At 44.0% G+C, this 12596-nt stretch overlaps 2 protein-coding genes across 3 annotated transcripts in view; one reads left to right on the top strand and one right to left on the bottom strand.

Annotated features, from left to right (window-relative positions):
* The window catches only part of RAB24 (RAB24, member RAS oncogene family), a 38821-nt gene extending 35678 nt beyond the window's left edge, over positions 1–3143 (bottom strand). The window contains exons 1-2 of the mRNA XM_083182106.1: positions 2805–3143; positions 1551–1723 (exon numbers count right to left, since the gene is read on the bottom strand). Of these exons, the coding sequence (XP_083038232.1) occupies positions 1551–1667 (117 nt within the window). The 5' untranslated portion in view covers positions 1668–1723; positions 2805–3143. The remainder of the gene's footprint in view (positions 1–1550; positions 1724–2804) is intronic.
* PRELID1 (PRELI domain containing 1) lies at positions 3066–9739 on the top strand. 2 transcript variants are annotated; one of them, XM_083182103.1, is made up of 6 exons: positions 3066–3219; positions 4585–4808; positions 6748–6973; positions 7116–7229; positions 8854–8932; positions 9412–9739. In XM_083182103.1, the coding sequence occupies exons 2-6, from the start codon at positions 4717–4719 to the stop codon at positions 9528–9530; spliced, it is 630 nt and encodes a 209-aa protein (XP_083038229.1). In that variant the 5' UTR covers positions 3066–3219; positions 4585–4716; the 3' UTR covers positions 9531–9739. The 2 variants fall into 2 exon arrangements, with proteins under 2 accessions (XP_083038229.1, XP_083038231.1); XM_083182105.1 differs by having other exon boundaries at positions 3159–3314.
* Positions 9740–12596: the final 2857 nt, after the last annotated feature.

Here is a 12596-nt window from a genome sequence, read left to right as displayed (position 1 = left end):
ACTACGATATGCACAAACACCACATGCGGGATCGCAGTGGATGATAACCAACCTCACTTATTAAAAAAACTAAATAAATTTTATACCACACGTGGTGACAGCCCACTTTCTGTCCCAGTTACAATCTGGGTAAATGGGCTAGTGACCAGTTGGGTGAGGACTACTAATAGTGACACTGTGGGCATCCACAGAGCAGGCACAACCAATAAGCAGCATATATATAAAAGGTCTGCATCTATTTGAACTGTAATTTAAGTGCCAAACGTGTATTGAATAATAAATCAGGTGCCCTTACACCAATCCATCCACGAACGAGAGAAGAATATTGAGAGAGCTCTCTGTCTGCCACCTTTATTTTTAATTAATTGTCATTTCCTACTTTGTTATGTGTATGTCTAATCTCTGTGTGTATTAATTTTAACACTTCGCAAAAATTCTTAGATATTCTCATTAAAAGTTATATTTTAATATATATAGGTGCACCCAATCCGAAAAGGACATTCCTTTTTTCCTTTTCTACTGTGACATTTCCTATAGTAGGATGGCAAAAAAACTCAGGGCATGCGGGGACATGTAGTTCCACAACATCTGAAGGGCCACAGGTTGAAGACCTGTGCCCTACAGGTACAAAAAATTGCAAATACAAGTGTTTATCTATATATACAGTGCCGGATGAAAATGTGTGGCTGCTGGACAGTCAAACTAGGTGTGTGTCTCCCCTATACAATACCAGCTTGGATGGCAGCACAACCTATTCACCCACCACTGATAGTAGACCTATGCTAAATACATATTCTACCTCGTGTTGCAATAGTTCAATGTTGTTTCAGTGTTGAAAGGGTATTTATGACCACTGAAGATTTATATTTGAAAACATTTTATATTTAAAGTGAACTGCATAAAACATATTTTGTGAAAAATAAAACAAGTTCTTTCAAACATACAACCAATGTGTCCTTGTACTTCTACTGTGTCATAGTATTTAGGTTAATAGAGAGGGTGTTCTGCAACTGTCAGCCATGTTTAATGCAATGCAGTGAGCAGACACCTCCCACTTTTCATGATCTCATCTCTGTTTGCCTTTAAAACTGTCCTTTTCTTATGACACACAGAGTTTTGCAGGAAAAATCCGGCTTCTGTGTGAAAGGGGTCGACACGGGAAATACCCGGGTTTTTGCTCCTGTGTGAAAGGGGGTCAGCCCCTTGCTGCCTAGTTCTACCCGGGTTTTTGTATCCGGGAAATACCTGGGTTTTTGGGATTTTTCTGTGTGAAAGGGGTATAGGGCGCCGCGATTCAAAAGAGTTTGGGAACCACTGTTCTAGATAGAGGTATGATGAAGTGCAGTGAGGAAGTGACAGGAGAGGAATATAGAGTGATAATGGTGTAAAGTAATAAATAACAGGACATATATGAAATGTAATGAGAAAATTACAGATGTATCATTTGGATTGAGGGATGGAATGCATGTGACAATAAGGAAGTGAGTGGAGCACAGACTTTACTTTGAGTGGGGGGATGTAAGCTCACTGTGGAAGAAATAAAAACTCACATTCTGGTAGGGTCCCTGCAAGAAGCGGTGATGGACATATCTCTCCACCAGGCTGGTCTTCCCCACTGACTCCTTCCCCAGCATCACTACCTTGGCATCCACCCGCTGCCCACTCATGGTGTCCAGACTCCAGCAGAGTGACCTCCAAGATGAGCCAGCAGCATAAACGTCATCTGCCAGGCAAAACACAGGCACCGCTCAGACCCTGTTCTCTACTGTGCAATGTGTGCCAGCGTGTATATTTAGTGTGCTGCGTGCTACTGCAATGTGAATATGAGGTATGCGTTGTGTGCTGCATCTCCCTCATGTAACTGAGGAGGCATGCTACATCCCCCTGTCATGTAAATGAGGAGGCATGCTGCATCCCCCTGTCATCCGACTGTGAGGAGGCATGCTGCATCCCCCTGTCATCCGACTGTGAGGAGGCATGCTGCATCCCCCTGTCATCCAACTGTGAGGAGGCATGCTGCATCCCCCTGTCATGTGATGGTGAGATATGCTGCAACCCCGTCATGTGACTGTGAGGCATGCTGCAACCCCGTCATGTGACTGTGAGGCATGCTGCAACCCCCTGTCATGTGACTGTGAGGCATGCTGCAACCACCTGTCATGTGACTGTGAGGCATGCTGCAACCCCCTGTCATGTGACTGTGAGGCATGCTGCAACAGTAGAGACTAGTTCACATGCAGTATTGGTTACAGGATGTGACGTACAGTGAGGGCAGAAGTTGTTAGATGCCCTCACAATGTTTTTTAATTTATCTGTAATTCATGTAGGTGTCGGTTATTTTGTTTTATTTTTGCAGCATTGTACGCTCGCACGCTTCGCTCGCCACAGATTTATATTCCCCCTCCAGGTATACGTGGACCCAGTGCACGGTGAGAAAATTACCAAAACTGCATGTGAACTAGACACTACCATGCTGCAACCCCCTGTCATGTGACTGTGAGGCATGCTGCAACCCCGTCATGTGACTGTGAGGCATGCTGCATCCCCTTCTCATGTGACTTTGAGGCATGCTGCATTCCCCCCTGTCATGTAACTGAGGCATGCTGCATCTCCCTGCCATGTGAATGTAAGGTATGCTGTATGCCCCTGTAATGTGAGGCATGCTGTGGGTGTACTGCAGCCCCCTGTCATGTGACTGTGAAGCATGCTGTATGCCCCTGGCATGTGAGGTATGCTGTGGGTGTATTGCAGACCCCTGTACTGTGTGAGACATGCATGTCTGTGATATGTGTGGTAAATCTCACCAATGCAGAAGCATCAGCTATACTGCAGGCCGGCCTGTCACACCCGCATAGATTGCTCCTCGTACAGTGACTATTCCAGGATGCTGCTGCTGCCGTCTCTCTGTTTTTACTGGCCCGTCTGCTGATGCAGCGCTCTCATGGTGTCCCGACCTCCAGTTCACCGCTCGGGGCCGGCCTGAGAAATTGTTGCGGTGGCGTCTCCCTTCCTGATCTGTCTGTCACTGCTCAACGACGGCCCCGCCCCGTGGTACAACGACACGCTCCCTCCCCGCCGCTGACAGCGACAATGACACCGGAAACCGCTACCTTGTTGCTGTCACGTGACTGGTGACCGGTTTCCGACACTGCCGGAAGTTGAGGAGTCCTGCAAGTCCCTCATGGCGACCGGGAGAAGCTGAGTCTTTGCATGGGGCAGGTAAGAGTGTCGCCAGCAGCCTGCCCTGCCCTCCTACCTGTTACAGAGGTGGCTGCTACTATTCTAGTGGGAGACGTGTCAAGCCTTGGAGAGAGGTAAAGTGGAGAAGTTGTACAAAGTAACCAATCACCTTCTTCTATGTCAATTATCCATAATGGTCTATGAAATGACAGATGCTGATTGGCTGCTATGGGCAACTAATCTTACTTTATACGTGTTGATAAGAAGGTAGTATTGCCTGTGTGACAGCTGGGGCAGGTACACGTCAGGGAAACATTGCCTGTGTGTGTGACTGCTGGGGCAGGTATATGGCAGGGTAACCATGCGTGTGTGACAGCTGAGGCAGGTATATGGCAGGGTAACCGTGCGTGTGTGTGTGACTGCTGGGGCAGGTATATGGCAGGGTAACCGTGCGTGTGTGTGACAGCTGGGGCAGGTACACGGCAGGGAAACATTGCCTGTGTGTGTGACAGCAGGGTCAGGTACACGGCAGGGAAATATTGCCTGTGTGTGTGACTGCTGGGGCAGGTATATGGCAGGGTAACCGTGCGTGTGTGTGACAGCTGGGGCAGGTACACGGCAGGGAAACATTGCCTGTGTGTGTGACAGCAGGGTCAGGTACACGGCAGGGAAATATTGCCTGTGTGTGTGACTGCTGGGGCAGGTATATGGCAGGGTAACCGTGCATGTGTGTGTGTGACAGCTGAGGCAGGTATATGGCAGGGTAACCGTGCGTGTGTGTGTGACAGCTGAGGCAGGGTAACCGTGCGTGTGTGTGTGTGACAGCTGAGGCAGGTATATGGCAGGGTAACCGTGCATGTGTGTGTGACAGCTAGGGCAGGTATACATCAGGGTAACATGTAGGGGGGGGGCAGGTATACAGGAAGGTAGCAACGTGTGCGTGTGTGACAGCTGGAGCAGGTATATGGCTCCGTGGCATTGTGTTTGTGTGTGTGTGTGTGTGTGTGGCAGTGGGGACAGGTATACGAGAGTGTAGTATTGCCTGTGAAACTTCTGAGGAAGATATACTGTAGGGTGGCATTGCCTAGGTGATGCTTGGGGAAGTTATACGCAGTGTGGTATTGCCTGTGTGATGCCTAAGAAAGGTATACTGCAAGGTGTTATTGGTTGTGTGACGCTTGGGCAGGTATATGGCAGAGTAGTATTCCCTGTGTGATGGTAGGGCCAGGTATATGGTAAGGTAGTATTGCCTGCATGTGTGGAGGCTGGGGCAGGTATATGGGAGAGTAGTAGTGCCTATCTGTGTGGTGGCTGGGGCAGGTATACGGTAGGGAAGTAGTGCCTGTGTGACAGCTGGGGCAGGTGGATTCTAAAGTTTTTTTTCTTTCCATATTGTGGGGCCAGTCCTCTCATTAGGACAGACACACTACAGTGCCACGCTGGATCCAGACGGTTACTCGAGGTGACCTCCACACTGCCATCCTCTGATGATTTCCTGAGCCTGTTGTGCATGACGTAGTAATTCTTCTGGGAACAATGGCAAAATACTTTCTAGGCTTTAGTGAGCTGAAGAGCTCATGGGACCAAGTATTCACCGCTTTTTGGCAGCGTTATCCAAACCCTTACAGGTAAGTTGAACCTGAGATGTGACACCTGACATTGGATGTATTCTTTTTGCCTATTGATATGTGAGACGAGCCAGAGTACATTGCCTGTTGCTTTGAGATAACATCATTTTGACCTAGCTAGAAGTGCTCAGATTGCACTATAGAGGCAGTAGGCTGATATGCAAAGAACACATCATATGATGTAATGTTCAGAAAAGCCTCAGAAACGTAAACTTATTTCATCCACTAGCATGGAAGCTGCCTCTCTCTCAAATTTGATACCATTTAAGAATAAACAGTATTGTTCTTTCACCAAAGCTATCCAATAGCTCATAGCTGTTCTTCACTTTCAGTCAGAGTGGTTTATTGAATTATTAATAAAAATGTATACATTTCCAGCTTTAGTAAAAATTTGCCTCACAACTTTCCATATAAATTGGGTTTTAGAGCTCCCCCAAATTTGGTCTTGCAGTTTTGAATTACTTTTATTGTACTTGCAAGATTATAAGATACTGAGGTACTTGTTTCCTAGCACGGCGCCCACGATTTCGATCATATTACATCTTATACAATTGCATTGCATGCAATATAGCGGCATGTGATGCGATTTTTAATTGTACAAGCACTATAGTGGGGGTATGAAAAGGTCGGAGTGGATAGTGGGGGTATGAAAAGGTCGGAGGACGCGTACCGCTGTACTCGCCACGCTTCAGGTTGGCATTGATAGTGGGGGTGGAGTTGACAATGGGGGTGCATTTAACATTGTAAGCACCCATCAGGGTGCTTGTACAGTTAAAAATCGCATCGCATGCCATTTGCTGGCATGCAATGCTATGCGATATTTAATTGTACAAGCACTCCTGTTAATTTAACATGAATATCGCATCGCATTGCACACCACTAAATATGGTATGCGACGGGCGCCGTGCTAGGAAACAAGTATCGATACTGATTTTTTAATTGTGTATTCTCTTGATACTAATGTAAATTAAAAAAAAAAATTATATTAGGAAACTGTGTTAAAATTTGTATAAAATGCGAGCCAGGGGTGAGATTGAGCAACATGGGGTTGCTTTCAGTTGTATACTGGCGTTTCAGCAAAAGCAACCTCAAACAGCTAATTGAATTTGACCACTTTGTCTGTATGGTATGAAATGACACTACTAATGTAGTGGAAACCTTTTAGGGTCATTCCAGTTAGTTGCAAAGCGGGCAAGTTTCCGCCTCATCTCGTATTAGATATGTGGATCTTTGTACACGCACTAGATTATGTTCAATTGGATTAACCTCCAAGTATATTTATTACTTGGTTTGTGTTTAGTTTAAGTATAGCTTTATCAAGAGACTTTCAGGGATTTCCTATTATACCCGATAAAACATAAGGGAAAAGTGTGAAAAACATGTTTGTTTGTTGTATTTATTTTTTTACATCTTTCCCAATGTTTTTACCTATGTTTTTTTTATAGAGCTGTCCAATATGGATCTCCCAATTAAAAAGCATGAGTTCTCATGAAAAAGACACACAGGTTCAGTGAAACCTGTGTGTTTTTGGACACCATAGCCCTATCTTCACTGGAAAACAGGGCTGTTTTCTAGGATTTTGCTTCTCCTGCCTGAGGCAAGCAAAACAATATCCCCGATAAGACACGGCGCAGCCGTATTCTTCGGGCTTTCTAAACCTTTTATCAGCGATCATGGGTAATAGGGTTTCCCTGTTAGGAGCAAATGTATCAAACCTTCAGAAGCAGACAAGTATATTTTATAAACCAAGAGGAAGAAGCGGATTAGGTGCGCTGGACAGCTTGTCCACTTCTCCGCTCTGTAGGCTGGATGCATCTCGCACTAAATATCCTGTAAGCTTTCAACCACATTGACACCTATTTCATGTAGACTATACTGTAAATATAATAATTGGACGTTTGTATTTTTATTGCCTGCTCTGTTTGCTGCTGGGCTTAAGCAAGCATGTCCTGTCTGAAGACATTCTATACCGTGAGGTGACCAGTGACCACAAATTGTTGACCAGGAGGCTTTTAACAAAGACCAACCGCCTGCCAAGGTGGGCAGAGCGTTTCTTTCCAGCCAATGTGGCCAATGCTGTATACGTTATAGAGGACTCCATAATGGATTGTCACAAGAAAACCTTGACTACCTATACCTGGAACATAAACCACAGCACAATCATGGTAAGCAAGTGTATGGAAAAACTGTTCTTACTCTAGACTTGCACAGTACTTACGTCTTTCTGGGTGATTGCTCATGTTTTCTAAGTTGCTTCTGTAAAGTATATAGTTGAATATTCAGCAATTGTTCTTGTTTTCCTTACAGTCTGTGGAGGAACGTTGCATATACTGTAAACATTCAGAGAACAGGAATTGGACAGAGATTAAGAGAGAAGCGTGGGTGTCTTCGAAGGTGTTTGGTTTTAGCAGACCCATTCAGGTGAGAGTTGGCTTGTGTATCTTTAGAATTAAAATTGCTTACACACTGGACAAGGAATTAAATGAGATGTACAGTAACGACCATTGTAAATGATATTATCATGCATCTCATCTAGTGTGTACAGTTAACTGTGTCCTCCACATCTATACATGCAGGAGGATGGAGTATATTGCCAGGGAGAAGCATATACTTACTGTTCAGACATTCATTTTTTAAACAGGAGCTGTGAAAACGCTGTATGGTTGAAGGTGGTTACAAAATATCTTTCCTGAACATGTTTTTTTATTAACATATTCTAAGGGCTGTTTCACACGCTCCGGCTCCTGACGGGCGGCGAAACCCTGCACGGCCAAATGCTGTGCCGCACACAGTAGTAAGTAATGGCCAATGTGTCCATACACACGGGACGGCCCGGTTGCAGCTGGATCCCACCAAGGGTCCTAAGAGCCGCACTGTACAATTTTAAAATTGCATTGCATGCATGCCATTAAAATGGCATACGGTGCGATCAAAACGATGATTTAATTGTACATGCACCCTGATGGGTGATAAGTATGTTATATGCACCCCATCGTTAACGCCACCGCGAAGCATGGCAAGCGCAGCGGTACGCGTTCGCCGACCTTTTCATACCTCCACTATCCATATCGGCGTGGAGTTGATTTTATATAGTGTGACGAGCCCGAAGCGTGGCGAGCGCAGCAGAATACATGTGAAGTTATCCACGTCCCCTCGCGGGGCTCCGGACTCGGTGGCTCGCTGCGTTCGCCACACTATATAAAATGAACTCCACACCGACGTGGATAGTAGGGGTATGAAAAGGTCGTAGGACGCGTACCGCCGCCCCCTGGGGGGCTCGCTGCGCTTGCCATGCTTCGGGTTGGCATTAATAATGGGGGTGCATATAACATACTAATCACCCATCAGGGTGATTGTACAATGAAATCATCATTTTGATCGCATCGCATGCAATCAAAACTATGTAATAAGATTAAAATCGTGGGCGCCGTGCTAGGAAACAAGTACCCAGGGTTTTTTGTGTAAAAACACCTGAGGACATGGACCCCCAGTTAGTGTAGTGCGTACCCTTGCATGGCTCTATTTGCTTTTCATGCTTCAGGACTGGGGCTTCGCTGTGCTCAGCACACTGTACTGTTTCCATCGCAGTCCGCGTACGTATTGAAGCAGGAAAGAGTCCAAAAACTCATGTTCACCTTTTTGTGTGATCTATTGACTATCTACCTAGATATTGCCTGTGAGCCATCCGGATACCCACAGCAGCGCATACATGGGATAATGTAGCAAGATGATCATTTCTTATTTATTCAAAATGCTTTTTTCACTGTTTTTGATAAATGAATGCTTATTAGATGCATGATCATTCATTGGTTTTATTTGATCCACTTTTGGTTTAGTTTCTGTCTTAACTAGTAGCATACTGATGCTTTGTTCTTTGAGTCCAGACTTTACAGTTGCGTGATAATGTCCTGGCCTAGTTTGGTTTCCCACATGTCCTATACATTTTAAAATGGAGTTGATAAATAGATAAGATATAATAAGCCACTTGCAATATCCTTGAAGACTGCACCTTGAATCATTAAATGAGCATTCTTTTTTTTTCTAGGAGTTTGGTCTAGCTCGGTTCAAAAGTAATGTGACCAAAGCAGTTAAGGGCTTTGAATTTATCCTGGCAAAAATGCAAGGTAGGTGGTTGCATGTATTCACCTGTTTTACTAATATATGTGCTTACTGTATAGGCAGGATATTTGCTCAGTGTTCCATTGCTAATGTCTAAGTCATGACAGGAAATGTGACTTAGAACAAGGTCAATGCACTTGTTGTACCTCCCCGTCAGAGATGCAGAGGATTTTCTGAAATTCCAGCAGCTGACTAGCGTAAGGGTGCAGTATTATGGATGCATTCTTCACTGTGACACATTTAGGGTAAATAAATAATTATAGGCCAAGTAAATGTAATAAACTTTTCAAATATCTTTAGCAGAATAGATTTCAGAAAGGCAACACATTCTTCTCTCCCTGTCATTTCTTAATTAGTGCCTGCATGTTACCAATAAGGGCTCACCCCACTTGTACGGTATCATAAGTATTCTGCAGCAGTCAGTGTTATAGAGCTGGCATGTCTAATTGCAGTAACAACCCAGCTGATTACACTGTTCTTCCAGGGGATACTCCAGCAAGGACACTGGTAGAAACTGCAAAGGAAGCAACAGAAAAAGCAAAGGAGAAAGCCAAAGACTTGGCCAGTAAGGCAGCTACAAGTAAGAAGAAACAGTTTGTATGAGGCTCCTTTGGCTGCTATCCTAAACTACATCTCTGGCACCGGAAGCTTGCTGCTGTGCTGGGTTCCTCGATCATCTGAACCAATTCAACTTTCTATATGTGAATCAATTATTTGTTGTAAGTGCAGGAGATAACTTATAGTAACATGAACGAAGAAATGAATGTTGCTCTTTTTGTATTTATGATTAAAGTATGATCTGTTAAATGTCATTCCTTCCACCTACTGCAGCTGGAATGAAGATAATGGGGTGGCAAAAAATCACCATTTGGATGCCACCACACACGGTGCTATGGCTGTTGTCATTTTTATATAGCAACATTTTCAAGAGACATGTTTATGATTTCATTAAAAGGAGAGAAAAAAAAGTACTGGGACAGGGTCAGTGCTGCATGTGAGTTTGTCAGCCAGGTTATGTGATTACTAGCACTGTGCATGCAGTGGTGAAGACCGGTACATACACCTACGGTGGTTCACGAGTCAGAGCTGCATGTGAGTTTGTCAGCCAGGTTATGTGATTACTAGCACTGTGCATGCAGTGGTGAAGACCGGTACATACACCTACGGTGGTTCACGAGTCATACCCATCTCATTTGCTGCGCCATCTGCATCGGTGAAATAGGATTTTCGTACATAGGCGAAGAAGTGTTGGTAGATGGGGTAACAACTGCAGGTTATACAGATATGTGCATAGTTAGAGATTCATCTGATATTTTACACCCCTGGTAGTGTGACCAATTTTCTTCCATTCTTCGTGCACAGGGATACTAGAATATCAGTTTACTTTGTCTACTGTTGGTGTGAAATAATGTACAAGTAACCAGTCCTTGGGGTAAATTTATGAAGATTGGTTGCTATGGACAACATCTTATCAGATTCTACTTATTTATTAATCACCTCATAGAAGATAATAGCTTCTGATTGGTACTATGGGCAACATCCTATCATAGTAAATTACACCCATGCCTCTTCTGGTTTCCAACTGAACTGTCCCTTCACTAGACTGGCCTTGTATCTCTGAGTAATGTGGTGAAGCTAGTGAAGATTTGGGCAGTTTTTTATTACTAATGTCATCTAAAGATAAGTGGGAATAGGGAAACCCACCTCACAGCCAATCAGAGCAATTTTATATTCAGATTACAGACTACTGCTATATAGCAGATGGGCAAGGAGTGTGGTAATTGGAGGCATCTTGTCAATGACAACGGTGTTATATATAATCTGCAAATTATGTAGGGAAGGTTAGTGTTCATGGAGGTGATTTTCTATTAAAAAAAAACTGAGTATAGGAGGATTTTTATTAATGGGTGGCTTATACGCACATTACCTATACTATGTATGGTTTAAGCCAGGGGTAGCCAAACCGGTCCTCGAGATCTACCAACGGTCCACGTTTTCCAGGTTACCTAGCTGGAGCACAGCTACAGTCTTTACTAACTATCACATTTTCAAACCAGCTGCATTCATTCCTACTATAGATCCACAGGTTGCCTGGAAAACATGCACCGTTGGTAGATCTTGAGGACAGGTTTGGCCACCCTTGGTTTAAGCTAATGGTTCTCAAAGAACCACCAACAGTGCACGTTTACCAGGTCTCTTCACAGAATTGCAAGTGAAATATTTAGCTCCATCTGTGATTTTTTTTTTTAAATGTCAGTGACTAATAAGTACACCTGTGGATTGACCTGGAAAACATGAACAGTTATGGCTATTTCACACGCTCCGGCTCCTGCCGGGCGGCGAAAACCCGTACGGCAAGGAAGCCGTGCAGCACACAGTAGTTTATCATGGAGGGGATGGCCACAGCCCGGCAGCCATCCCTTCCAGTGGCGGGATCCGGCTGCAACCGTGCCGTGGCCATCCCGTGTGAATGGACACAATAGTGTCCGTTCACAACTAATGTGTGCGCGGCACGGCTCCCTGGCCGTGTGGGATTTCACCATCCAGCAGGAGCCAGAGTGTGTGAAACCAGCCTTAGGGGTACTTGAGGACCGAGGTTGAGAACTACTGGTTTAAGCCACTGTCATTAGTGTTAGAAATCATATTGATTATACGATACTTATTACACATGTAGTAAGTGTGAAGTAACCTTGTGTAGTTTAAATTAACAAGCATACTAAAATAACCACCACTTTTTCTACTGTAGTTTATAGCCCTCCTTTCTTCATACATATCTGCTGTATCTTAGTATTTCATGATGCTTATAAAAAAAAAATTTTTTTTAAATCTTGTATTACAATATCAGCAGTGACAAAATAAACATTTTTGTGATGTGAAAATCCAGCATGGCATAGACCATGCTCTCAATACTATCGCAATGGTTCCTAAAGTACCCCCACACGGTGCAATTCTCGCATGCGGTTTAAACTTTTTAGTTTGTGCCAAGCTCAAATTGCACCGTGTTTATTTTGCCTTGTGATGCATGCTTCTGTGTAGTCCATATCACAAGGCAAAATAATATGCAGACATGTGATAGAATATGTACTTTACATATTCTAGTCTTGACAAAATCCTATGTAGTTCAAATAGTACAGTGTTTAAAGTTCAAATTGCACCTAGCACACATCTTGCCATGTGTAGGCTCCACTAAACACTGTCCTCAAATAACCCCAACAGTTCATGTTTTCCAGGGCACCTGGCAGCTGCACTCATTAATCACTAACATCTAAAAGATCAACAGATGGCGCTAATTGTCATTTGCGATTCTGTGAGACCTCGAAAATATGGTTGTGCGAGGGCTGAGTTTGGGAGTCACTGGTCTATCTGACTTCTATTTTGGTGTGTCAACCAGTAATAAACCTAGGGTTTGAATTGGCACGAGTAGATGATAAAATATATTCATGTGTAAAGCACAATGAACCAGATTATCTCCTGCAAACGTAGATTAAAGTTTCTCCAATAAAGTGCAGAGTACAGAAGTTCCCAGACACCATACAAAAGGAACTGTAATGGTCCAGGTTATCATTATAGCCATGCCTGGCTACATAGGACTTAATTGGTGCCTCAGTACATTTGATTTAACCATCTGTGCTGAACCATGGATATATTTATAACCTGGACCATTGGTGT

The sequence above is a fragment of the Crinia signifera genome, chromosome 4, assembly GCF_055691185.1.
Source record: "Crinia signifera chromosome 4, ASM5569118v1, whole genome shotgun sequence".
Classification (NCBI taxonomy): Eukaryota; Metazoa; Chordata; class Amphibia; order Anura; family Myobatrachidae; genus Crinia; species Crinia signifera.
Note: the sequence above shows the minus strand (reverse complement) of the source record. Positions and strands in the feature narration are given on the sequence as shown.

Coding starts and splice junctions, on each gene's coding strand:
- PRELID1 (XM_083182103.1), top strand. CDS start 4,717: ATGGCAAAATACTTTCTAGGCTTTAGTGAGCTGAAGAGCTCATGGGAC. Junction 4,809..6,747: donor CGTTATCCAAACCCTTACAG/GTAAGTTGAACC, acceptor GCTGGGCTTAAG/CAAGCATGTCCTGTCTGAAG. Junction 6,974..7,115: donor TAAACCACAGCACAATCATG/GTAAGCAAGTGT, acceptor TTTTCCTTACAG/TCTGTGGAGGAACGTTGCAT.